At 36.6% G+C, this 25,723-nt stretch overlaps 3 protein-coding genes across 6 annotated transcripts in view; 1 reads left to right on the top strand and 2 right to left on the bottom strand.

Moving 5' to 3' along the window:
- Positions 1-471: 471 nt before the first annotated feature.
- Positions 472-7,426, bottom strand: gid4 (GID complex subunit 4 homolog). The gene is made up of 6 exons (XM_056251659.1): positions 7,047-7,426; positions 6,199-6,258; positions 4,260-4,367; positions 4,067-4,168; positions 2,804-2,934; positions 472-1,277 (listed from the first exon to the last, which is right to left on the bottom strand). The coding sequence occupies exons 1-6, from the start codon at positions 7,233-7,235 to the stop codon at positions 1,214-1,216; spliced, it is 654 nt and encodes a 217-aa protein (XP_056107634.1). The 5' UTR covers positions 7,236-7,426; the 3' UTR covers positions 472-1,213.
- A 779-nt stretch (positions 7,427-8,205) lies between these two features.
- Positions 8,206-14,939, bottom strand: drc3 (dynein regulatory complex subunit 3). The gene is made up of 12 exons (XM_056251668.1): positions 14,692-14,939; positions 13,468-13,584; positions 13,219-13,385; positions 12,984-13,130; positions 11,564-11,683; positions 11,261-11,373; positions 9,350-9,524; positions 9,129-9,260; positions 8,967-9,037; positions 8,770-8,893; positions 8,500-8,631; positions 8,206-8,333 (listed from the first exon to the last, which is right to left on the bottom strand). Exons 1-12 carry the CDS (start codon positions 14,843-14,845, stop codon positions 8,223-8,225), a joined length of 1,563 nt encoding a protein of 520 aa, XP_056107643.1. The 5' UTR covers positions 14,846-14,939; the 3' UTR covers positions 8,206-8,222.
- Positions 14,940-15,534: 595 nt separating this feature from the next.
- Positions 15,535-25,723, top strand: part of LOC130085707 (TOM1-like protein 2) — a 49,995-nt gene continuing 39,806 nt past the window's right edge. For 2 of the 4 annotated variants that reach the window (XM_056251639.1, XM_056251648.1), the window contains exon 1: positions 15,564-15,632. In XM_056251639.1, the coding sequence (XP_056107614.1) occupies positions 15,581-15,632 (52 nt within the window). In that variant the 5' untranslated portion in view covers positions 15,564-15,580. Of the gene's footprint in view, positions 15,633-25,723 lie in introns of all 4 variants that reach the window. The other 2 variants (XM_056251623.1, XM_056251630.1) reach the window with 2 other exon arrangements.

Genomic DNA, 25,723 nt, shown 5'->3' with positions numbered 1-25,723 from the left:
TGCAATTCTGATTTTTTTCCTCAGAATTCAGAGTTAACAAATCAGAATTGTGAGATATAAACTCACAAAAGTGAGAAAAAGGACAATCATGAGATGTAAACTTAGAATTGCAAAGAAAAAGTGAGAATTTTTCAAGAATTCAGCGAGATATAATCAGAATTCAGATTTTTTAGACTATTTTACAATTCTGAGAAAACAACATCAAAACTACAACGTGTTAAATAAAAATTGCAAGACACGTACACAGAACTGCGAGAAATAAGTCGGAATTATTTAAAATTATTAAAAATTAGTTACCTAAACAATTACCCATTTTTTTTATTTATTCTGTGGGAAAAACAAGCCTCCATATACTTGAGATTCTTACAAGCTGAGATTTTTCAGGTTGCATAGCAAAACAAGGAGCATAAAACTACCAACAGAATTTTTTTGTTGTTTTTTTCAAAATCAGACATAAATGTTTTATCCAAAGCAGCTCTACAAATAGCTTTACCACCATGGGATAATATATGCCTCTTTCCATAACACCCAACTCCATTTCATTTCATAATAAAAAATATATCACACGTAGAAGCGAAAGACCCAGCTGCTATATATGTGACTTTTGATGATACACCTTACGTTAATAAAAAACCCGTCTGAGGGCCGAGCAAGCCACAGACAATAGCAACTCTCTGTACCCATCATATCGCACAGGGAATCTTCCATACGTCTGTAATAGACTGTCTGTATACACTGTCCTGATCACAGTCATTTCATACAGAACGATTAAAAATAAATTAAAACAAATTTCAAAAATTTCTAGATTGACCATGCTGTTTTATGAAATAACAAGGCAGAAAAACAAACAGAAAAAAAAAATTGGCTCTTCCATCCTGAAAAACTGTGATCTTAATCCCCAAACCTTACGGATAAAAAAATGGTTTTCTAAGATGATCGGAGGACAGAAGCATTAAAAACTCAAAAACATAAAAGAAAAACCAAAACGCTAACACTGTTGCGAATCCCCGAATCCCTCTCGCTTGATCGGCCTGCGTACGGTCTCCTGAAAGAGTTCTCCATCATCGGTACCTCCGTCTTATATTCTTTCACTGAGGGGAGAGGACAGCCGAGTCCTTGGCGTGTTCATTAGACAGTTCCTCTCTCTCACTCATGTCCACTTGCCCCGTCCGCTGTAGATTCACCCTCTTGCCGTGACGCGAGGACTTCAGTGTCACCGGAACTCATAGATGGGTGCGCTGTGTTCAGGGACGTGTGTGAGGTTCAGAGACTGATACCTGATCATGAGAATGTGACAAAGAAAAATTGGGTTCTTGGGACTAGGCGACATATTCAGAATATGTACGTTTAATCTTGATATACATTGATTTAACACACACACACACACACACACACAGAGTATATATATATATATATATATATATACACTCACCGGCCACTTTATTAGGTACACCTGTCCAACTGCTCGTTAACACTTAATTTCTAAGCAGCCAATCACATGGCGGCAACTCAGTGCATTTAGGCATGTAGACATGGTCAAGACAATCTCCTGCAGTTCAAACCGAGCATCAGTATGGGGAAGAAAGTTGATTTGAGTGACTTTGAACGTGGCATGATTGTTGGTGCCAGAAGGGCTGGTCTGAGTATTTCAGAAACTGCTAATCTACTGGGATTTTCACGCACAACCATCTCTAGGGTTTACAGAGAATGGTCCGAAAAAGAAAAAACATCCAGTGAGCGGCAGTTCTGTGGGCGGAAATGCCTTGTTGATGCCAGAGGTCAGAGGAGAATGGCCAGACTGGTTCGAGCTGATAGAAGGGCAACAGTGACTGAAATAACCACTCGTTACAACCGAGGTATGCAGCAAAGCATTTGTGAAGCCACAACACGCACAACCTTGAGGCGGATGGGCTACAACAGCAGAAGACTCCACGGGGTACCACTCATCTCCACTACAAATAGGAAAAAGAGGCTACAATTTGCAAGAGCTCACCAAAATTGAACAGTTGAAGACTGGAAAAATGTTGCCTGGTCTGAGTCTCGATTTCTGTTGAGACATTCAGATGGTAGAGTCAGAATTTGGCGTAAACAGAATGAGAACATGGAACCATCATGCCTTGTTACCACTGTGCAGGCTGGTGGTGGTGGTGTAATGGTGTGGGGGATGTTTTCCTGGCACACTTTAGGCCCCTTAGTGCCAATTGGGCATCGTTTAAATGCCACGGCCTACCTGAGCATTGTTTCTGACCATGTCCATCCCTTTATGGCCACCATGTACCCATCCTCTGATGGCTACTTCCACCATGTCACAAAGCTCTAATCATTTCAAATTGGTTTCTTGAACATGACAATGAGTTCACTGTACTAAAATGGCCCCCACAGTCACCAGATCTCAACCCAATAGAGCATCTTTGGGATGTGGTGGAACGGGAGATTCGCATCATGGATGTGCAGCCGACAAATCTGCGGCAACTGTGTGATGCCATCATGTCAATATGGACCAAACTCCCTGAGGAATGCTTCCAGCACCTTGTTGAATCTATGCCACGAAGAATTGAGGCAGTTCTGAAGGCAAAAGGGGGTCCAACCCGTTACTAGCATGGGGTACCTAATAAAGTGGCCGGTGAGTGTATATATATATAAGCGATGTGCGGAACGACTCATTTCATTAACGTTTAAACTACATTAAACTAGTAGTCAACATTTGAAGTGGATCAAAAAAGTTCAAAGTTATGGGTATTGTTAAAAATTCATGTTGACTACTGTATATACCCTCACACACTCATCTTTATTTGATATATACCATTCAGAGCTTCTGTGGTAGTAGTAACCCTCTATGGTGGCGGTAGACTTCTGGAAACAGATGTAGTAGAAGCCAGCGAAGGAAGCACCGCTGATGTCTTTGATCGTGTGATCTGGAACAAGGAACTGCTCCTGAACCAAACAAACAACATTTCACAGTAGGAGTTTTGGATTATTTACACCAGATTTGTATATTTATTAGGGATGGGCACGAGTACTCGAACGTCACAGCGACGATTGATCATGAAAACGAACTATATATTTCTCTTTTTTTTCTGTTTGGTTATTGCGGCGGTTCCTGAGTTCTGATTTGTTAGCGTTAGACATCTCGCCTTCCAGACCGGCCAAATAAAGTGAAACGGGGTTTTGGAAACACACACACACAGTCATGCCTGGAATCACTTTGATCATCGGTCATGTGCGCATTCAGCTATTCCTTTTAGACGTTTCTTTTTCGATAACATTAATGCATCATAATCTAGCAGTTATTTTTTTCTATTCAAACGTTCATGTTTTCATGTCATATTTTTATTTGTCAACATTAATTTTCATTTTCATGACGGACACGCCCGACCCTGTCAATGATCGAAATGAGAAATTGACCAAAATGCCCATCCCTAATATTTATACAAAGCAGCTTTTATGGATTTGTATACATACACTACCATTCAAATGTTTGGGGTCAGTAAGATTTTTTTTTTTTTTTTTTTTTTTTTTTTAAACAAATGCAACGACAGCATTTAACATGTCGAAGTAAAAATGTAAAAACAAAGAAGTAAAAATGTTATTTATGTCTCTTAATCTCACCAAGGCTGCATTTATTTGATCAAAACTACAGTACAAAACAGTAATATTGTGAAATATTATTACAATTTAAAATCACCTTTTTCTAGGTTAGTATAATTATGTTAAAATGTAATTTATTCCTGTGATCAAAGCTGAATTTTCAGCATCATTTCTCCAGTCTACAGCGTCACATGATCCTTCAGAAATCACTCTAATATGATGTTGTGATTAAACATTTCTGATTATTATTATCAATGTTAAACACAGTTGTGCTGCTTTATATTTTTGTGTAAAACTGTGATACTTTTCAGGATTCTTTAATGAATAAAAAGTTCAAAAGAACAGCATTTATATGAAACTGAATAGTATAATATAATACTGAAAAGTATTAATTTCTTTTAAAACTAAAACAAAGTCTTACTGACCCTGACATTTTGAACGGTAGTGTGAATGTTTTCAGTCATAATGCACACCGTACCTTCCACCGCATGAAGACGTAATCACTGTTCTTTAGTTCTTCATAGTCGAAATCATCTGAATTAAAGCTTTTTGCGTACTGATAAAATGCTTGAAACTTCCCCTGAGAAAAAAGAAAAACATGTTTAGAGTCATGATGCATAATGATTCATAATTATTATGCAGTATGCACACAATGAATCTATATTTATTACCCAGTGTTTTCGGTCGACATCCTCATCCGCATCCCATTTCCTGGTTAAAAAAGGCCGTTTCTTGCTTATGATCTCCCCGGCAAAGAATGTAGTGAGAGTGGGGTATTCCTACAGAGAGCAATAGAGTAGGATGAGGGACACTTCCCCTTCAGGGATTTATAACGTGGTCTGACTCAATATATACTCCTGATATAGTCTCACACATATTTCTGGCAATATAAAATAAATCGTGAACATCACAATGATGTCAATGCACTTTTTATTTGGCCAATACGTTTTCTAAAGAGTGTGTCGTCTGTGATACTTCCTTGTCACGTGATGTTCTTTTAATAGCGTCTATAATTTATCTTATGTCATTAAAGTTGGCAAGTCCAATTCATTTCCATGAATCAGTTCAAAGTGTCCATTTAAAATAATTGATTCAAACTCTGATTCAATTATTCACTCGCATACTAGTAACCCAACCATGTTTACTGAAGCATGTAGTATTTATTTGTCATATATTAGAATGTTTTAATAAAAATATACATAGCCCTTCAGAAAGATTAAAATAAAATTATAGTTTTATTCACCAAGGGTGCATTAAAATATTCAAAAGTGACAGTAAAGGCATTTATAGTGTTACAAAATATTTCTATTTTTAATATTTCTGCTGTTCTTTTGAACTTTATATTCGTCAAAGAATCCTGAAAAAAAATGTTTCACGGTTTCCACAAAAATATTGCGCAACTGTTTTCAACATGGATAATAATCAGAAATGTTTCTTGAGCATCACATCATCATATCAGAATGATTTCTGAAGGATCATGTGACTCTGAAGACTGGAGTAATGACGCTGAAAACTCAGATTTGATCAAATTACATTTTACAATATATTAATACTAGGGCTGTCAAATGATTAATCACATCCAAAATAAAAGTTTTTTTTACATAATATATGTGGGTGCACTGTGTATAATTATTTTATTTTTATATATAAATACACACACATGCTTGTATATATTTAAGAAATATTTCCATGTATATACTGTATATAGATTTATATATAATTTATATTATATATAAATATTTTATATATAAATAATATTTTTTTCTTAAATATACATGCATGTGTGTGTATTTATATATATACAAAATAATTATACACAGTGCACCCACATATATTATGTAAAAAAAACTTTTATTTTGGATGTGATTAATCGCGATTAATCATTTGACAGCCCTAATTAATACAGAAAACAGTTCTTTTAAATTGTAATAATATTTTGCAATATTACTATTTTACTGTATTTCTAATCAAATAAATGCAGCCTTGGTGAACATAAGATACTTCTTTTAAAAAAACATTACTGACCCCAAACTTCTGAACAGTATAATTATGTTTATTATCCTGTACTGTTATATTGGTGCATATTTCATTCTTGTTCTTGCATTAACATTTTGAATCTACTTGTTTGAAGATTGACTGGAAACAATATATATGTTTTTTAATCACGCTTTTAAGAAATTTCAGGAAAATTACACAAATATCAAGATACCGGACAGTGTCATATCTGCTTCATATTTCCGTTGACACACAGCAACTAAGATGCAGAGCAGAACAATAAATCAGTTGCCAAATTAAGTGCATTATGCTTCTTAAAGTGGACTTAAGCTTCTGTATCTTGATAAAATCATAAGATTAAATATTTCAGTGTGTGTCAGTCAGTCGGTGTCAGAGTCCAAATCTATTGTGCTCCAGTTTTGCAACCAGAAAACAAGACAACAAAAGCAGAATCTCCATTCAGACAAACGGCAAGAGTGCTTATGTTTATGTCAAGCTGCCATAAACTCTTACAAGATCAACAGCCGACTAAAGCAACATATTGCAGGTCACACTGACTGACAGTATGAATACAGAAGTAGAAACGCGGTCGCATTGACCACGAGCCCGTCTCACCTCCGTCAGACCTTTGATCTTGAGGTATCCACACAGGTACGAGTCCTCCATGGTCACATGCTGTGGGTCAGAAGCAAAGGGTTTTAATAAAATAAATCACTATAATGATGAACTTGGCACAACTCCAGACCACAAGAACAGATCTGCTAACAGGTCAGTTAATAACATTCAACAAAAAAAATCTCTCAAAATAATAATCTGGACTCAAACATGAAGACACAATTCTCTCTGGATGCCCTACTTAAAAATGGGTAATGGATCCATACTGATTATATCTCCAGATTCACTGACATGCAATATTAGACACATTGCACAATGATCACTGTAATCACACAAGTAAACTACCTAGACAGCCTTTTTGGACATAGTAGGCTGGCTACATAGTACATACAAACAAACAGCATATGTGTTTCATACTCTCACTATATAGTGAGCTGCCTACCTAGACCGCATGTAGGGAGCCTACTATGTAGATTTTTGTGTCCAAAATAGCTGACAAACTGGTAGCCAGCATATTATGTTTGAGCTTCATATTCTCACAGCGTAGTAAGCGCCCAACCTAGACAGCATTTTTGGACTCGAAAGCTACATAGTAGGTTCATACCTACAAACAAACAGTATGTTTGGGTTTCAAAGTTTCACAACCAAGTGAGTGAGCACCCTATCTAGACAGCATTTTTGGACTCAAAACCTGGCTGCCTATAAACAAACAAACAAACAGCATTTTTGGGCTTCATAGTTCCACAACCTAGTGAGCTGCCTAACGTTACCCAGACAGCAGTCATTTGAATGCCTAGGTAGGCAGCTCACTTCTTACTGAGCATATCCACAGAGAGCAAAGTGTTTACCTGCAGAACCACCTCGACATCATAGGAGTTTCCTTTGCTTTTCTGGTGGCCGCGGAACTGGGAGCCGCTGTAGAGCAGAGAGGTGTTGACGCCGGGCTGATGGGTATTGATCGGCGGGGGCGGAACGAGAGAGGCCGAGGCCATGCAGGCCAACGACGAGCCCTGACAGCAGTCGGTACGGACCGGCATGTTTGATCGCTTCTGCGGGGAAGTCCCCGAACTCAAACAGCTGAGCGTCGCTTATCCGAGACCCGGGAAGAGAAGAACACGCGACACTGACAGCGCAGTGCGTGAGTTTCGGAGTTTCTCCCGCAGGACGCGCGGATGAGTCCCTCAGAGCAGAATGAAGGCGCTCGACAGCGAGTCATGTGATCCAGCATGCTGTTCTCTGATTGGATGACGAACATCAGGGAACAATGACGCTGGGTGTTCATTGGCTACTCTGGAAAAGGCATGATGGGATTTGCCGTTCTATTGCAAGAAAGCGGTACTGTAGAAATGTAGAGAATCGCTAATGTTGTGACAGCTGTTTCTAAACAATGAATTTGCCAATAAAACCTGTTTAACGTGGCCTATATATATATATATACACACACTCAATTTAAAACACATTTAACTTTTGAAATTATACATAAAACACATATTTGGCAGAAAGGATTGTGTTAGCTATGATAACTTGTAATGACTTGTAAATTCATTTATATATATATATATATAATATTTTATATAACTTTATTTCTAAATTATATATAACTGCCCACACCCCATTTGAGAAATGCCCTTTTATGTAATGTACAGCTCTCTCTCTGTCTCTCTCACTCTCTCTCTCTCTCTCTCTCTCTCTCTCTCTCTCTCTCTCTCTCTCTCTCTCTCTCTCTCTCTCTCTCTCTCTCTCTCTCTCTCTCTCTCTCTCTCTCTCTCTCTCACTGCCAACAAATGGCATTTCTGCAGCACCTTTACTCGCCTGTAGATGGAAGCATTGCATAATGTACAAAAACAAACCCTACAACATTCTTGTAAACCTGACGATCTCAAAATGTAATAAACAAAACAAAGATGATACAGCTGCATACTTCATCAACTACATCAACCGGTAACAACAAAATGAGCAAAAATTGTTTATTATATATACATACATAGCTTTATATATATTCTGGATCTGACAAGAGAAACATTTTAATTGTCCTCAGATGATGCCATGTCCTCCAGCTCGTCCTTTACAAAACTAATGTAGTTTTGGATCTCTGAGATGCGCTTGCGATTCCTCTTCACCTCATCATTGTGTATCTATTAACACAAACAAAATAAGATTTACATTTTATTTAATAAAAGGTCGTTCTGATCCTGGACAGCTGCATGGTAGGCTACAACGTGATATATAACATAATATAATATAATATAATATAATATAAAATAATAATATTGTTAAGGAAGTGTGTTCACAATCATGTACCGATTTCAGCAGACCGCTCATCCAGCTGTTGATCCGTGTCAGTAGCTCATCCTCCCTGTTATCAATCTTCTGCAGGTGGGTGTCATGAGAAGCACTGACTGCATTGGTCACTGTGTCTTTATCCACCAAGAGCTACAGGGCAGCATAGAACGAAGGATCAGTCAGTACTAAAATAAGTGTCTGGCATGTAGTTACGATGGCTTTTGACTTCTTAATTATGCATGACTATATACACAAATTAAGTGATCATGAAGACAGTTTTCCACTGACCATTGCCACATCATCCGGTATTTCCTCCTCTAGCTCGCTTTTGACCACCTTCTCCAGTGTTGCCAAGGCGATCTCAAGCTGTTGTTCATGGTGCTGGTTCTCCAGGTCTCGGCACAGTGCGAATGTGTGTCAGAGTTAAAGAAGCCTTACCCTTAAAATAAAAGTATTTTTGTTTTGCTTGGTTGGATAAAGGATATATCCCTTGCACATATTCAATGAACCCTCCAACCATGTCTGAGATGTTCCTCTCAAAGTCTTTGAAGATGTCCTTTAAAAAAAAGAAGAAGCATATTTGTGAAACTAGGTGATATGCTCCGTAATTAATATTACACTAATAATATAGGTCTTTTTATTCTGACCTCCAGTTGGTCCACCAGCTGCAGTTCAAGACTCATGAGGGTTTCAGAGAACTGGTCAGCCTGTTCGTGGCAGGAAGTGATGTGAGCTTTGAGAAGCTCGGTGTCTGCGATCTGTTTGATTTCCACAGTCTTCTGCAATAGAACAGAAATTAATTAGTGGGCATTTTGATGTGTTCAACTGGTGAGAAACAGGTTGTCTGGTTTTCCTTGAAGAAACCAACCTGCCTCCTGGAGTTTTCAAAGTCAGCTGCTGTTTGTGCGGCCCTGCGCTGATTGTCAGCCACTGCCTCGTGGGAACAGGTAAAAAAGGATTCCACCTCAGCCGTTCTCCTAGCAAGCTGAGCCAAACCCGCATCAAATATCTGCACACATAGAGCTTCCATTTTGCTCTTAAACGTAAATGGATTGTCAAGGTAAATGGATTATTTTGAGTCCTTTTTAACAGCCGTTCCCTCATCTGCACTCTTAAAGAGGCCATTTTACAGTCTTGATGTTGCTTTTGAGCTCTACTAGAATAGGTTTTCATGCTTGAATGTTCAAAAAACACATATTTGACATTGTTTCAGCACCTCTCTTCCCATTCTGTCAGCAACACACTGGGATGTGTTTCCCGAAACAACGACATAACTCGCTGTTTAACTACCAGATACGATGCATTGCTGAAGAAATCCCCTAGCTCGTCACGACTGTACTGTATTGTCGCGAATATGTCGTTCAATCACGTTTTTAATGATGTCACACACATGGTGAAGTAATAACTACTTTTAATGAATCCGTTTGAGACCGTATCAATGGTAGATTTGTTCTATAAATTACGGACATGGCATCTGAGGACTGATTTATCTCAATTATTTTGCTTTATTTCCAGATTCAATCATAGGCTCCTTCTCACTCTTCAAAAACTACTCTTTGACAAACTAAAATACGTAAATTACATTTGTGTTTATCCGAAATAAAAGATGGAGATTGTATTGAATGTCAGTTTGCTTATTTTGCTGCAGATAAGGATAAGTCCACATGATATTTTAACAAAAAACTCTGCTTCTTACCACAAGTTTGCGATGCTGTTAGCGAATGTTTGTTGGAACTATGGTTTTGGGAAACACAGACTCATTGAAATATGCTGATAACGACGGAACTTGCAACCATAGTTGGGTGTGATTAATTGATAACTGTAATTTAATTACTTTTCCCTTGGAAAAAGTAAGGGATTACTCTTAATTTCTTTGTAAAACAATAGTGGATTTAACATCAAAATGTTATGCTAAAATGTATGTTTTTTTTTTAATGTAACCCTCTCTCTTTACACACTTTGTCGGTTCAAGAATACTTTATGCAATTCTATAATGTTTATTTGAAATAATTAAAAGTAAAGTTTCTTGTCTATCCTTGTATTGTTCAACTGGTTAAAAGTTAATGGGATTTATAAAGTAATTAGTAATAAGTAATCCAATACTTTTTAGAGAGACAGTAATAAGTAGGCCTACAGTAATCTAATTACACTGTTGAAGATGTAATTAGGATATAATTCATTACTTTTTTCAGAGTAACTTACCCAAAACTGCTAATAATGCTTTTGGGAAATGCACCCCTGTTTAGTTCCTGTCTCAAGGAACTCCTAACTTCTGAAAAGCACAATGTGCTCTGATTGGTTGGCTGAATCAGTGAGTTTTAACCAGCCCGTTCTCATCCCAAGGCGTCATTCATGTGACGCTTCGGACATTTCGTCGAAATCTTATGCACATGGCATCCTTTAGCGTCAATATGAGACGCAGATCCCAAGGCGTCATAACCGTAACCCAACCCCTAAACCTACCCATAACAGTGCATGTTATATTGACGCTAAAGGATGCCATGTGCGTAAGATTTCGACGAAATGTCATATGGCGTCACCTATATGACGCCAAAGGATGAGAATGTGTTGGTTTTAACACACTACTAACTAACTCAACTAGGCCCCGCCCCTTTATGTTGCGTATGTCTTGGGCGGGAAATATTTAAATGAGGAATATTGTGACGTGTTCGTTCCCGGGAGAAAACTCAAGACTAACTTAAGAATAACTCCCTTTGGAATGACTTTGTGCCTTGTAACTTTGCAGATTTGTATATTTTGCCATTCATAACAAGGATATGTCTCCAGCAATGCTTCCATTCCGGGGAGGAGAGCCAGTTTCTCTGCATCCGGATCCTCAGCAAACATGCTGTCGAAAAGTTGAGCTCCATTTAAGAACTCCACGAATGCGTCCTGTGTGAAAGAAGGACGCAATATTTATTCACCACTGTCAAGAGTATATAATAAGTTTGTATGTCCAGTGACGAAAGAAGATTTTAAAACAGTGCTGCGTTTCAAACGCTGTAGTGTAAACCTGACTTATTAAACCTCGATCAGTGTTCTTGTGCTTGAATGAGATGGATGGCGTGGTGATGTTGGTCACCTTGTGTAGTTGAAGCTCCTCGTTGCTGATCTTCTGAGCCTCAATTGCCTCCTGCTCCTGGAGCTCATTGTGTTGCATTTCTTCTACAGCATACTGATACTTCGCAAAGGCAGTTTCACGCTTTATATGTAGGCGCAAAAAATATGAGTTATGAACAGAACATTAGGACAAATGTTAGCTATCCCTCACTTATGAAAAAGATGCGTGTTTAAATGTATTGAATGTGCACTTGTGTAATTTCGAATCTCATTATTTTCCAAAAACCGTACTTGCAGATAAAACATGAATGCACTCAATGAGAGTTTACTTTCGTGAATGTTTCTTAAGTAAACTTTTAAAAAGTGCACTTTGCAATAATTTTAAAATGAAACCTTTACTTCAAAGTACATTTTAAAGCATTTTATTGGTCATGCTTTAAATAAGTGCACTTATTTTGATGTGTTGACTAACATTTTAAAGCTCATGTAAAGTACTCGATTATAATTTAAACTGTAGTGTGTTATTCAATGTGACATTTTAAAGTTCATATATTTTAAATGTACTAAATTGCAACTTCATCATTACAAGTGTGTAATTAATTACAAATATATTTAAATGCGTGTTTCAATAGAAATGACATTAAAGTGTATTTTAGTTTACACTCTTCAAAATAAAGGTTCTTTATTGGCATCGATGGTTCCATGAAAAATCTTTAACATCCACAGAAACCTTTCCATTCCACAAAAGGTTCGCTATAGTGGAAAAAGGTTTTTTTAGGTTTTAAAATAAATAAATAATAAAAATAATGGTTATTTTAAGAACTGATCACTTAAAGGTTCTCGCTGTTAATGCTTGTCAGTTTATTCGGCGGTAATCCTTAACCATGTTTAAAAGAAAATAGAAGTAATTATGAAATTGCACAGATCTATGCCTGGTTTCACAGACAGGGTTTAGATTAAGCCAGGATTAGGCCTTAGTTCCATTAGGGCATTTAAGTAGGTTTTATAAACGTTCTTTATATATATATATATATATAAAAAAAAACATTACTGGTGTGAATCTTGAGACAAAACAATGGCACGACTTATTTTAAGATATATCAGTGCAAGTTGCTTTCAGTTAAAACAGCTCAAACATGCATTTTAGTCTAGGATTAGCTTAAACCTTGTCTGTGAAATTGGGCAATAGTCAGAAAAGTTCAGCTAATTTAATTTATTATAGATTGAAATTTTAAACTATAAAAAATTTACATTTAATTGCAATTAAGTGTCAGAAAACATTACATTCAGTTTGCACTTTAGTGTTTTCTTCTAAAGTATAATATTTTCATAATAGGTACTATGCTTGTGCACTTCTTTTTCACAAGTGGTCAGCTGAAAAACGAAGCTAAGCAACTGCAGCTGTGGATATATGAGAAGTTACTTATTAATGTCTCACTAACCGTTTGTTCATCCAGCAGTCTGTAGTCCAGATAGACCAAGTCTGGAAGATATGCCGTCACAAATATCTTAAAGTTCTCTTCATCACAGATGGCATTTCCCGCAAGGTTGAGAGAGCGTAAATTCTTAAACTTTCTGAGGTACAGCACCTGCAGGGTTGGATATGATTTCATTTTCATCCTTCTGGGATTCCACATTTGTTTTAAAAATGTATCATCTAAAATATAGTTGGCTTACATTATCCAGTAGAGCAATGGCATTGTTTCCAATAGAGAGGATGTGCAGGTTCTGCAGCGTATCCAGTTTTTCAATGACAGAAATGCGGTTGTTGAACAAACTCAAGTCCTGAAGTTTCACAAGAGAGTCCAGTCCTTCAATCACGTCAATATTATTGAATGACAGATCTGAGGAATATAAGAATTCTGGCTTAGTATTTGGAGACACTCGGGATATGTTTTTGATATCAGTCGGACAGTCTGAACTCACCCAGCCAGATCAGATTAGTGAGGTTTTCTAACCCTTCAATCCTCTCAATAACATTATTATCCAGCTGAAGTTTTGTTAGAGAGGTGAAATGCCACAGGTGGTAAATCTTTAGGATGTCTACAAAAAACATCAATTTTATATTAATTATATTTTTCAAAAAATAAATAAATATATGCTTTTTTTGTACAATGAACTGTTATTGAAATTATACCAATCATCAAAAATTAATAAAATAAAATGAAAATCCTGTCATTAATTACTCACCTTCATGTCGTTCCAAACCGTTCATGTTTGAAACACAAATGAAGTTGAACTTCTGTACCCTTCAATCACTGTTCAAATGAAGTTGAACTTTCTGTCCCCCCATTGACAGCTACGCAACTGACACTTTAATGCTTCAAAAAGTTCATAAAGGGATCGTAAAAGTAATCCATATGAATTGAACGGTTTTGTCCAAATTTTCTGAAGAGACTCAATCGCTTTATATGATGAACAGAAGGAATTTAGGCTTTTTTCACATATTATAAACATTGATCAGTGAACTGAAGCTCAAACGTGCTGCGTAACACGAGAATGAACCTCATTGGTTCTTGCTGAAGCTCAAACGTGCTGCGTAACACAAGAATAAACCGCAGTTGTTTTCACACATCAAACGAACATGCTTGAGCTTCAGTTTACCACAACTGATGTGCGAGTTAATAAATGTTTATGTGAATAAAAGCCTAAATTAAATCTGTGCATCATTTAATGCGGATCGTGTCTCATCAGAAAATTTGGACTAAACCGCTCAATTCATATGGATTAGTTGTACAATCTCTTTATGAACTTTTTAAAGTGTCAAAGTGCTAGGCCTAGTTGCGTAGGATGTCAATGGAGGGACAGAAATCGCTCAGATTTCATCAAAAAGATCTTCGTTTCTGTTTCTTACAGGTTTGGAACGACATGAGGGTGAGTAAATAATGACAGAATTTTCATTATTGCGTGAACTATCCCTTTAACACTGATTAAAAAACGTTATCTGTGTGAGAGGGGGGATGTATTTTACTTGTCATGAAAATAATGTCTAAATAAATTAATAAAGTGGGTTTCACTTTTTCAATAATTCAAAATATATTCTTATTTTTCTCTTGATTTTGGGGTGAAATATGACCCAGGAAAGTTTTCATGAGATTCACCCTGAATAAAAAAAATGTTTAATTTTACATTATAAATTGAATTACTTACTCCTGAAGTCCAACCGCAGCTGAAGCACCTCCTCGTACTGGATGCCCTCTTTCTTGGCTATTTTTCCAGCTTGCCCTTGAGGTCCCTGTTCAACAATTGCTTGTTGTAGCATCTCCTCATCCATTACGTTGGGTTCATCCTGTTTCCAGCTCATTTTCCAGCGCTTCTGACGACTGGACCCGTTTATTACCTGCAGTAACGGTGATTAGCAGTGCAATACCGCAGCACCTAGTCAGTGCATAGAAAACAATTGCTTAAATCTTATTTTGCAGACCTGTCACCCATAAAATCTGTCAAAACACTGTATCAGTCACCTATTTCAAATGCTATTACTAAAAGCTCGTTCATTTGACAACAGACCTGCCTGGAAATATAATCACTGAAGTACACGTCTGCTGGACGCCAACACTGTTGCTCAGCAACCGCAGACTATACCGCCATCAACTTCCGGAGTTTTCCGTAGCTTTTAGAAATTAAAATAAATTTTAGTAATAATACTCAGGCATATAACGTTAATGATATTTTTTGAGTATTTAATTTTTTAGGATTCTTCATGAAATGGAAAAAAATTAAAAAGACATTTTTGGCAATTTAGAAGAAAGAGCGAAATATTCCACGTGTACTAAAATGCCTCCGCTATTGCTAAACTAAATTTCCATAATGTCCATAAATTAATGTTTTTATAACGTAGTTTCCATACGTTTTTGCACATTAAGAGTAGTTTGTAAAGGAACTCTGCCGTGTTAAGACTTTGCCCATGATTGACAGCTTCCTCGATCAATAAATGAAAAGTTCCGCTTGTTTAAACCAATCAGACAGCTCTCTGGGCGGGGCTTAGGCGCGCTGTCCGTCAGCCTCTCACCACCGGAGGATTGTTGTTGTCATCAAGATGGAGTTCTTGTTAGGGAATCCGTACAGCACTCCCGTTGGCCAGTGCATTGGTGAGTTAGCGGCTTATTGTAGCCTGTTCTTCAATGAAATATGTTTTAATAACAGTTAATGGACCATGTTCGTCCATTGTTCGTTTTAAAATGCTTGAAATGTGTGTAGCATCCTACAGGAGCGTGAACAGTCATCACTGTTAGCTACATTAGATGATGTGCTAGCCAGCCTTTTTAATTCGGTAGAAACGCATGTGTTACTAGTAAACTCTAATCATTTGTATCTATAATTGAAAATTCATAAGTGAGTTAGAGTAAGTGTTTCGTCAGCAGATCTTCACTCCGACTGAGTGTGAAGGAAGTCTCACTGACTTCAATCAGAGCAGCTTCTGTCTAACATTTACAATTTAGGAGTTACAAACTCAGTCTATATGGAGATATCACTTATCTCTACTTATATATGTCATATCGATTACTCTCAATCATGTAATACTTTGCTCAGTACATCATTATAACAAAAAAATCTGTCACATTCGTGTTCATGAATATGCAAAACAGTTCTATACTGTTTAAAAATTATGAAAAATAAATGACAACATGGCAATATCCAGGGCACCAAATCAAGACACTTTTATATATATATATATATATATATATATATATATATATATATATATATATATATATATATATATATAAACAACAGATTCTAAAAGTGTCTTGAGTTTGATCACGACACTTCAATTTTTTTAGTATAGGATTTTTACCAGGTTAATAATTGCATTTCTTTCACAGTATTTTTCACAGTAAGACTTTTCATGTATCTACTGCACTTTCAGACATTTCTTGTAAAAGACTACAGTACTTTACTGGCAATTTTAGTCAAGGTTTTACAATTGTACTGTAAAAAAGAAGAAGGAAAAAAGCTTGGTTTTATAGTGAGTTTACAGTATTGGAAAACGCAAAAATGACTGTAAACACACAATATCATACTGTTTTTCTACAGTCCGTATCTACTATGAAGGTATGAATAGATTATACTGTGGAGTTTTTTGATTCTTGTTGGTTTTATCTGTGCTGCTGAACTTATTTCTGCTTCACTTTTAGCAGTTTGTGTTGTTGGTTTATTTTTTAATGTTCAGAGCATGTTCTGTATTAATATTATTGGGTCATTCCGTGTCAACTACTCAACCAAAGGTATGTTTTCGTTAGAAAGACAAACATAAATTGTGATGAAAGACAAAATATTAAATGTCTCTCAGATGTACTTGTAATCCGCTCTTCTTTTGTAGAGGGGGGTCAAAATGACAATTTTCACGTGAGATTTGGACCCAAATTACAGGGGTTTAAAAATTTATTTTGGACAATTATAGGAAAATCTGTTGACTTAAGCAATCTTTGTTGTATTATATGCCAACAGTGATAGTTCAGAAAGGGCAAAAAGCACTTGTTTTCTTGTTTTTTTTTTTACCTCACGTTTATCTCATATTTTTTCATCAGCTCAATTGCATAGAACATACCTGTCTGAGTGCCATACATATTATTTTTCTAAAGTTGTCATGGCTGTAACTAAAAGTATTCAAGAGATATTAATATCCCTCTAGATTTTCATTCTTAAAAGGCTACACTTTTCTTTTGAAATCTTCATTTTTAAGGCCCTATATAGTTCAGTCCCATAGACTTCAATCTCAAAGCAGTTCCATGTTAAAATGGTTGAATTTGACCCTTTTTCAATTTTTAGACCCCTCCAATTTGGCTCCAGATCTCAGGTGAAAATAGTCATTGTGACCCCCCTCTACAAAATAGTTGGACTACTCCGTAAATATACATCTGTGACATTTAATATTTTGTCTTTCATCTCTATTTATGTGTCTTTGTACAAAAAAAGCGATGTAAATCGGTGTGCGGCTGAAGACCTTGTAACACCGACTATCGCAGCAGGCCTAGTTCTCTACACTAAACACATCACTCAAAACCAACAGCTCTTATGTTTCATTTGGGAAACACATACACACGTGACATGGGAGGCATTTAAATGGCTCAGTCATTTACAGATTACCAACACACCCAACAATCATGTATAGTTCACTCAGAAATCAAAACCCATCGTTTTGATAAAGAAATCATTTATTTGTACCCCCTTGGATTTCTCAAATATGTGGAAGTGAATGTGTTCTTTTGTCGTGTGTGTGAGTCACTCATACACATTATTTTATTTGTTGGCAACTAGTATTCAGGTTTGATTGCAATTACTAATAGTTGAAGTGATTGATGACTCTTAAAACCAGTTTGTGTTGGCATGTCTGGTCCTAAACTTGGTTACAACCGCCATAGAGCAACCGTTTTCCAGTCACGTGACTTTCCAGTTGTTGCCAGTGCAGGTTGTGCAAACTAGTGCACATGTGGCATCTTTAACCACTCTGATTTTGCTTTCCCTTTTTTACATGAGCGGTTCTGCGAGGAAATCTATGTATGGCAGTTTATTTGCATTTCAAAGTTGCGTGTGGTCACTGTGCATTTTCCTATGTAGAGTTAGGCATCGCATAGTAAAATCTCTGAGACCACAATATATTGTATTTGTCTAACTGATGCAGTGTCTTTCTGTATGCCCTGCATTTGCATGTTGCCTTCCTTGCATGTTTGTCATGACATGGATTATCTAAATGGGTTCTTTTAATATACCTCTTAAAGGGATAGTTCACCCACAAATGACAATTCTTTCATCATTTACTCACCCTCAAGTTGTTCCAAACATAATTCTCAGTCTTTTGCTGAACTCAAAAGAAGATATTTTGAAGAATATGGGTAATCAAACAGCTGACGGGCCCCAGTGACTTCCAATATTGTTTTCAATCTACACGTATACTGAAATAAGTATCCCTCCTGTGGCCTTACACCAGGTTCACGTAAATTGATTGTTAATTATCACCCTGGAAAATGTGAGAAAATTACAGGTTTAGGAAAAGACTATTAGGCTAAATGAAATGTAGGCAAGTGAAAGGAACGCTCTCAGGGTTCGCAGCATCATAAGTGGGCAAACTGCGTTATCGCTAATCTGATTTGATTTGGTTTTTTGCGAACAATGGCTCACTACTTTTCAGCAGCGCACTTCTCTGGCCTCGGGCCTGTAGGTCATAAGTTGATCCGGCAGGTTCAGGATCTGCTGACCACAGGACATTATCTCAGCAGATCAGCGCTTCATTACGAGGCAGATCATTCTTTTGTTAAAGCAGATGTCTTTCATCAGTATCTGACCGAACCAGAGCTTCCCAGGAGGAAAGTGAAAGGACAGAATGGGAAACGAAGTGTCTCAGAGTCGTACACTGCCGTTCAATAGTTTGGGAATCTTACAAACCCCAAAAAGTTATTGTAAAGCCCTATTCAGGTAGGTTTTTCATGGAGAAATTTGTGTTTCACGGGCTAACTTTGTTATTTTAATCCTGTTTGAATCTGCCATGTCAATTTTTCCAGGGCAAATTAACTACTATTTTTCGGGCAACTCAACTCAACGGTCCTCTGAAAAATCCAGTCCACTCCGAATGCCAATTTTCTGTTTGCGCAACAAGCATTCATGCTCTCAGTTCATTTCAATATGGATGTCATCCGACGAAATTCATAATTAAAAACTAATAAATATAGCCAAATTGTGGAAACTGTGAAGACTGCTCATATTAATATCAGTGTCAGGTAAGATACTTGTCTAGATGTCTCTGCTCACTTATATGCGTTTATTATAAACAGCCACTTTGATAAACTCTGAATGGCATTAAATTGGTTTTTAATAAAAAATTAGTTTTAATCAATGAGTAGTTCACGTCTAGAAAACACACACTCCTACCTAGGAAGATCTTCGACACAGACGTTGAGTGATAAGAATTGTAACTGAAACATCGTTTAGAAAACATCTGGTGTTGTCATGATACTGTAATTTTTAGCTTTGATACCATACCTTAAAAAATATCAATATTTGTTAACATTTTCGATTCCACACGGAAAACTGCCATATCGCCATACAGATCATTTATCATCTCATCATTTTTTGATAATTTGGGTCATTTTGTTCTTATAGCTTACAAACAGCACGGCTTTATTTGAATCGTTTAATAATTTACAAACAAGACAAGTAAACAGCCAGTAATAAAATAAGAACAAATCGCATACAATAACACGAATAAAAAAAAAAAATACAGAAAATTAAGAGAGAAATGAAATAAACATAGCTTTAAGTTTTTCCAGGTGGGGTCTATCAGTAGTATTCAGGTCAGAAATACTACAGAAATTAAAGTAATCAAATGTAAAATAACATAACAACATAATAGTTTTCATTGTAAAAATTAAATGCCGATTAATGCTTACAATTAAAGTCATTCAGTCATTTTCTCTTTGTCTTTTTGTTCTTTGATTATCATGACAGACGGCAGCAGGTTTATGAGGCTGCTGTCACTTTAAGAGCGTATGCACGGATCCAATATACTATTACACAGCATGCGTTTTCTCTCAACTATCTACGTTCCTAAACTGACTATGTTTACCTGAATACTCGGCAAGATGGGCATTCGGACATAATTTTGTATGTATTAGACCATTTAAGCGCAATAAGCCATGTAAAATAAGTAAATTTGGCTCTTGCGAGCTGTTTGAGAGGCGGCTTTATGTGCGCGACACTTATATAGATCGGTGTTGCACGTGCTTTTGGTGAGAGCATGAAACCTTCGGCAATGACTAAAATCATGCGCAATACAAGCACTATTCAACCAGAGCGAATGAGAGGAGGCGGTGTGTGTGTCACTTCGTCGTCAGAGAGAATGATCGGTGTATCAATACTACAGAAAAGTAGAATTGGAACCGTTTCAGATATTTCAGTATCTAGGCCTAAATATCAATATTTTTGACAACACTAGTCCCATCCAAATATATAGGGCTTTAGTATGAGTGAGGAAAACAAGCTAGTGATCGTTTGGTACCAATATGGGCAACACAAGTTCACAGTTACTGATTCACTTCCTGTGTAGCACCTCTGCTCTGAAATAGACAAGGTTGACAATAACAAAAGTCAATACCAGTGTCCACAACAATAACTATATTAGTATAAACATTACGAGATTCAATGAAATCAATGGCATCAATAGTGTTTTTCAGTAAATAAGCTATGTTTTAATTATTTTAAACAAGAAATAATAATATTTCTTTTGAATATTTATAATATATTATTAAGATCCTTGCAGTTTTGGCACATGTGTCTTGAATATGGGTACCAAATTGAGTCTGTATTATACTGTGGATTCTGGTATTGCTTATTTGTAATATTAGTTTTAGTTTTTGTTTTAGATTAGTACTGATGCACCAGTCCAGTACCTTTTAGGTCACTTAAATAGTTACCTCAGACATTTCTGGCTGTCAATTTAATTTTAGCTACCTGCTAAAGTGACAACAAGATTATAGTGTTTGTCCGACTCCTCTGAGAGATTAAAGGATGATGGTAAAAGTGTTTGATCCCCTCCTCTCAGACCAAAGTGGACTATATTCAGGATTGATACTGGCCCACTGAGGCATGAACTTTTAAAGTCCCCCTGTGGTGAAATTCATAAGTCAACACCATTGCGGAGTATTTTCTCTTTAAAACCGCAGTGAACCAAAGAAGACAGTCTCATAAACGCGGTTTGATATTGCCGGTGTTCCTTGCGTCGCAAACTAACTTGTAACCAATCACGTCACAAGGGCGGGGTTTAGCATATCATTAACTATGACCGCTCTGTCTGAAGCAGTGTCTCAAGAGTAGCCATGTATTCTGGACTGGTATATTTTTCTGTTCAGGTAGAAAAATCTGGTAGATTTAGCAATATAGCGGGTGAATAATGTATATGATGTAGGCCTATATTACGTTGTTTTGATGAACTATATGCCTTTCTCCACTGACGTTTGAAGTTGTTCAAAGCGTTTCTAAGGATGCTGATTGTTAGAAGGCAGCGGTCTTGACTCTGAGATCGCGAACGGGAACATGGTTTGTGTAACATTAGCAAAGCATTATTAGCTGTTTGATAACGTAGTCAAGCCAAAGGTTAATCATATTAATTACTGTTATGTGTCCGACGTTGTAGAGAGCGATACATAAAAAGCATTATCATTCTGATACATCGACTTGAAGACAAGCCTGTGTGAGTGAGTGGAGGCGGGACTCATTTGCATATTCATGTATCCACGTATACTAAACGAAGCAAGGGTGTAGAGTTACATTCATGTTATTTTAGTGCATGAATTAAAAATATTCACAGTAAAAAGCGTTTAAATATGTCATTTTGGTGATCAAAGATGAGTTTTATGGGATAGAATTATTGACTCCAGGGGGACTTTAAGGAACTCGCCGAGAAGGACTTAATAATGAGTCTCAACATAAGTAGCTTTGGAATCTGAAGTGTTTACTAAGTGTTCAGCTTTACTAAAATATCATGCTGACAGCCAACTTTCTTGTGAGATTTTGTCATTGAACCTCTGTATACAGTTGTTTTTTCCCCGATATGAAACCACTTGAGCTACATGCATAGGCAGGGAAACATTTCACAAACTCATGGTTCATGAGACAGTAACTGGAAGTACTGTTAACAAACTAAAAAAAAAAAAAAAAAAATGTTGCTAAACTGACTTAGTTTACTTAAACTTTTTAAAAAAAAGTTCTTTAAAATTAGAGAGGTTGCCTTTGCAACTACTGAAATAAAATAAGTTTGAAGTTCTAAAATTGCTAAAACTGAGATAAATAAATTAAATAGAAATAGTTTAAAGAAAACACACAAAAGCACAACAAATTACTAAAATGAAAGCTGAAAATAATTAAAAATACATTAAAAATAAATACTATAACCGTAAATAATACTAAAATAACTACTTGTGGTTCAGGAAGTTCTCTGATATATTCATATAGTCAGTTCATTCAGTGATGGATTTGTTAGTGTAACAATGGTGGCAAAGACGAGGTGAGGCGAGGATCTATATGCAGCAAAAGTCTATTAAAGATTAACATAAACAAAGATAATCCAACCAAGGAGCGGAACATAATCCTGACCAGGAACAAGAATGCAAAACGCAAAGGCAGCGACTCCCAAACACAGACTAAAACACAGGGCTATACACACAGGGAAACTAACAAGATGACAAGGAAACGAGAAACAACTGAGGGACTATTAATAACTAATCAGTGTTGCTATGGTAACAAACAAGGGGAACCAGGAACCAAACACAAGAGGGGAGAACAGAAACAATAGAAACAGAAAACACTTAAAAGTCCTTACAAAAGCACAACACTGGGATTGTGACAGTTAGACTCCATGATTCAAAGCATAACATAACATGAATGTATTATTATTATTTTTTTGACCAGTTCATTAAAAGAACCTGATCATTGAGAATCAAGAGTCATTTGTTCATGAACCACTCTGTATTCAGCAGAGTTAAAGCACTGCAACTGATTAACATTACAGCTAGCACTGATACAGGTCAGGCTGTGGTGTTAAGGTCTCCAATGTGTGTGACTGTATGGCCGTGTGGTGTTTGGCTGAGGTTGGTACGGCTAAGTCCACGTGATCCAGACTAGCACTGTTGGGCCAGCTGGACTGAGCTCGCGCTGTGTCTTGCCTGTATTCCACTTCCCTTTCTCTACCTGTCTACCATTTTCTAGCATACAATAGTGTCCCAAGTTTTATTTTCTTGCTCTTGTTTGTTTACTTATTGCGTCCTTTCGTCCTCCCCACAAATGTTCTTGAAGAGATTACTGGAGGATTTTCCATTAGAAGTCGACCGTTAAGTTAAGCTCAGTTAACTTGACAGCATGTGTGACATTAATGCAAAAAATAATTTCATCTTCTTTTTCTTTTAAAATGTTATCATGAGTTACTTGAAGTGAATGAGGCTGGTTTGGGATCATTTAAAAGAAGTGTGATGCTTATAATAAAAATTTAAAAAAGCATACATACTCATTCTTCTGCTAAAACTTAATTTTTAATTTTTACAGTCTGTAAGTTGTAAAATGATATAAACTACATTTCAATTAAAAATACAGTAAAATCAGTAATTAAGTGAAATATTATTACAATTTAAAATAAGTGTTTTCTATTTGAATATATTGTAAAATGTAATTTGTTCCTTTGAACAAATGTAGATTATGTATTTTCCGCATAATTACTCCAGTCTTCAGTGTCACATGATCCAAAAATTATTCTAATATGATAATTTGATGCTCAAGAAACATTTATTATTATTATCAATGTTGAAAACAGTTCAGTATTTCCCACATGATTTTGTTAAACTGTAATGGGTGGACCTCGGTCCCTCTAAGGGGGTTCGTGACATGCCCCCTTGTAAGAATATTTTCCATCCATGATCCATCCATCTTCTTCCGCTTACCCTCCGGTTTTAGAGGGTATAGAGCTGGTCCAGTGTTCCACGACCGGGACGAAAACCACACTAAATCCGGGGTTCGACTATCGGCCGAATTCTCCTCTCCTGTACCCTGGAATAGACGTTCCCTGGGAGGCTGAGAAGTGTGATCCCCCTGTAGTTGGAACACACCCTCCAGTCCCCTTCCTTGAAAAGGGGGACCACCACCCCGGTCTGCCAGTCCAGAGGTACTGTTCAGCGTGTCAGCCAAGACAGCCTCACAACATCCAGAGACTTCAGGTACACAGGGCGGATCTCATCCACCCCCGGTGCCTTGCCACCGAGGAGCTTCTTAACTACCTCGGTGACTTCAGCTTGGGTGATGGACGAGTCCACCTCCGAGCCCTCAGCCTCTGCTTCCTCAATGGAAGGGGTAATTCCAGCGTTATGGATGTTACATTTGAACTCATAATGACAGGTGAAATGTCTCAGAAAAAAAAAAACTTCTTACAATATTTAAATTGGAAATGCATATTCTCAGAGCACCCAATCTGGGGAATTGATAGGCAAAATATGTTTTTCTAAAATATATTTAAGCACCCCCAAAAAAGGAAAATATGCATGCGTTATGGATGTGACGGGAAATGACAGAGTTTTTGGTATACTGTTCGATTTCCTTTAAAGTCTGTGAACTTTTAAATCCAATGTATAATTATTGCTATCCACATGATAAAGGGGTCTTAGCTGAACATAAAAATATCAATGTTTAAAATATATATATTTTTATGAAGTGTATTATGAGGAAAAACCAACGTTATGGATGTGACAAAAACCCTGTTATGGATGTGACGCGTCTGAAATACATAGAATCTGTTTGGAAAATCAACAATCAAACCATCATGGCACTTTTGTTGACGCATAATGGCTGTATTTTCACATTAAGAAGACTGTCTGAAATGATTCTGTTCAGTTATGAGACGCCCTCAAGTTTACGTGTTGCAAGTGATCGCACCTCCATGCTATATTTGCTTATTTATTAAATCCAGGCAATTGGTTGATGAAACTTTGATTTAAAATTAAGTTACAATTTATATAAAACTAAATTCACTTTAAATAAAGTCTTTCTACAAAACAAAACTTGAAATGAAGTGGCCAAAATCATTTCTGTCTTGAAACAGATCACAATAGTCTGAATTTAATATGAAGCGTCCGTAACGGTCACGTCCGTAACGTATTATTATGGTTGTTCAGAGCAAAGTAGTGAGATGAATTGTCTATCCTAATAAGCATAAACATAATTTAGCTTTGTAAATAAAGTTTCAAGTTATTTGCATTTATAATTGTCATATTAAATAAACTAAACCTTTAAAACGTTATGGATGTGACAGTGCACTGAAGCGTCAAGACCTCTTTATTATAGCCCTTGTAAATTCAACAGGCAGTGCTGTTATGACCAAATTAGTATATTTATTTCTCAGGCATGCCTCCATCTTTCTGCAAAATGCTTACTGTTAAAATAAAGTTTAAAAAGGGGGGTCTTTGATACCTTTTTTTGAAAGCATGAAATATGGCTGGTTGAAAATGTAATTTAAGCATTGTTGCTCACCTCATATCTGGTGGATAAACAAGGCAATTTTCTTAAATTTTTTGTTAAAGCACATTAATACAGTATATTACAGACCTAAATGGATAACTTAAAAAGGGTTTTGTTCTTTTGGTTAAAACTTTATTTTTTCATGGTAAAGATGACCTTTGCATGGAATTGCCCAAGACGTGTCGGTCGG

Source organism: Rhinichthys klamathensis, unplaced genomic scaffold, assembly GCF_029890125.1.
Source record: "Rhinichthys klamathensis goyatoka isolate OS25496 unplaced genomic scaffold, OSU_Roscu_1.1 h1tg000004l_1, whole genome shotgun sequence".
In the NCBI taxonomy this organism is placed as follows: Eukaryota; Metazoa; Chordata; class Actinopteri; order Cypriniformes; family Leuciscidae; genus Rhinichthys; species Rhinichthys klamathensis.
Note: the sequence above shows the minus strand (reverse complement) of the source record. Positions and strands in the feature narration are given on the sequence as shown.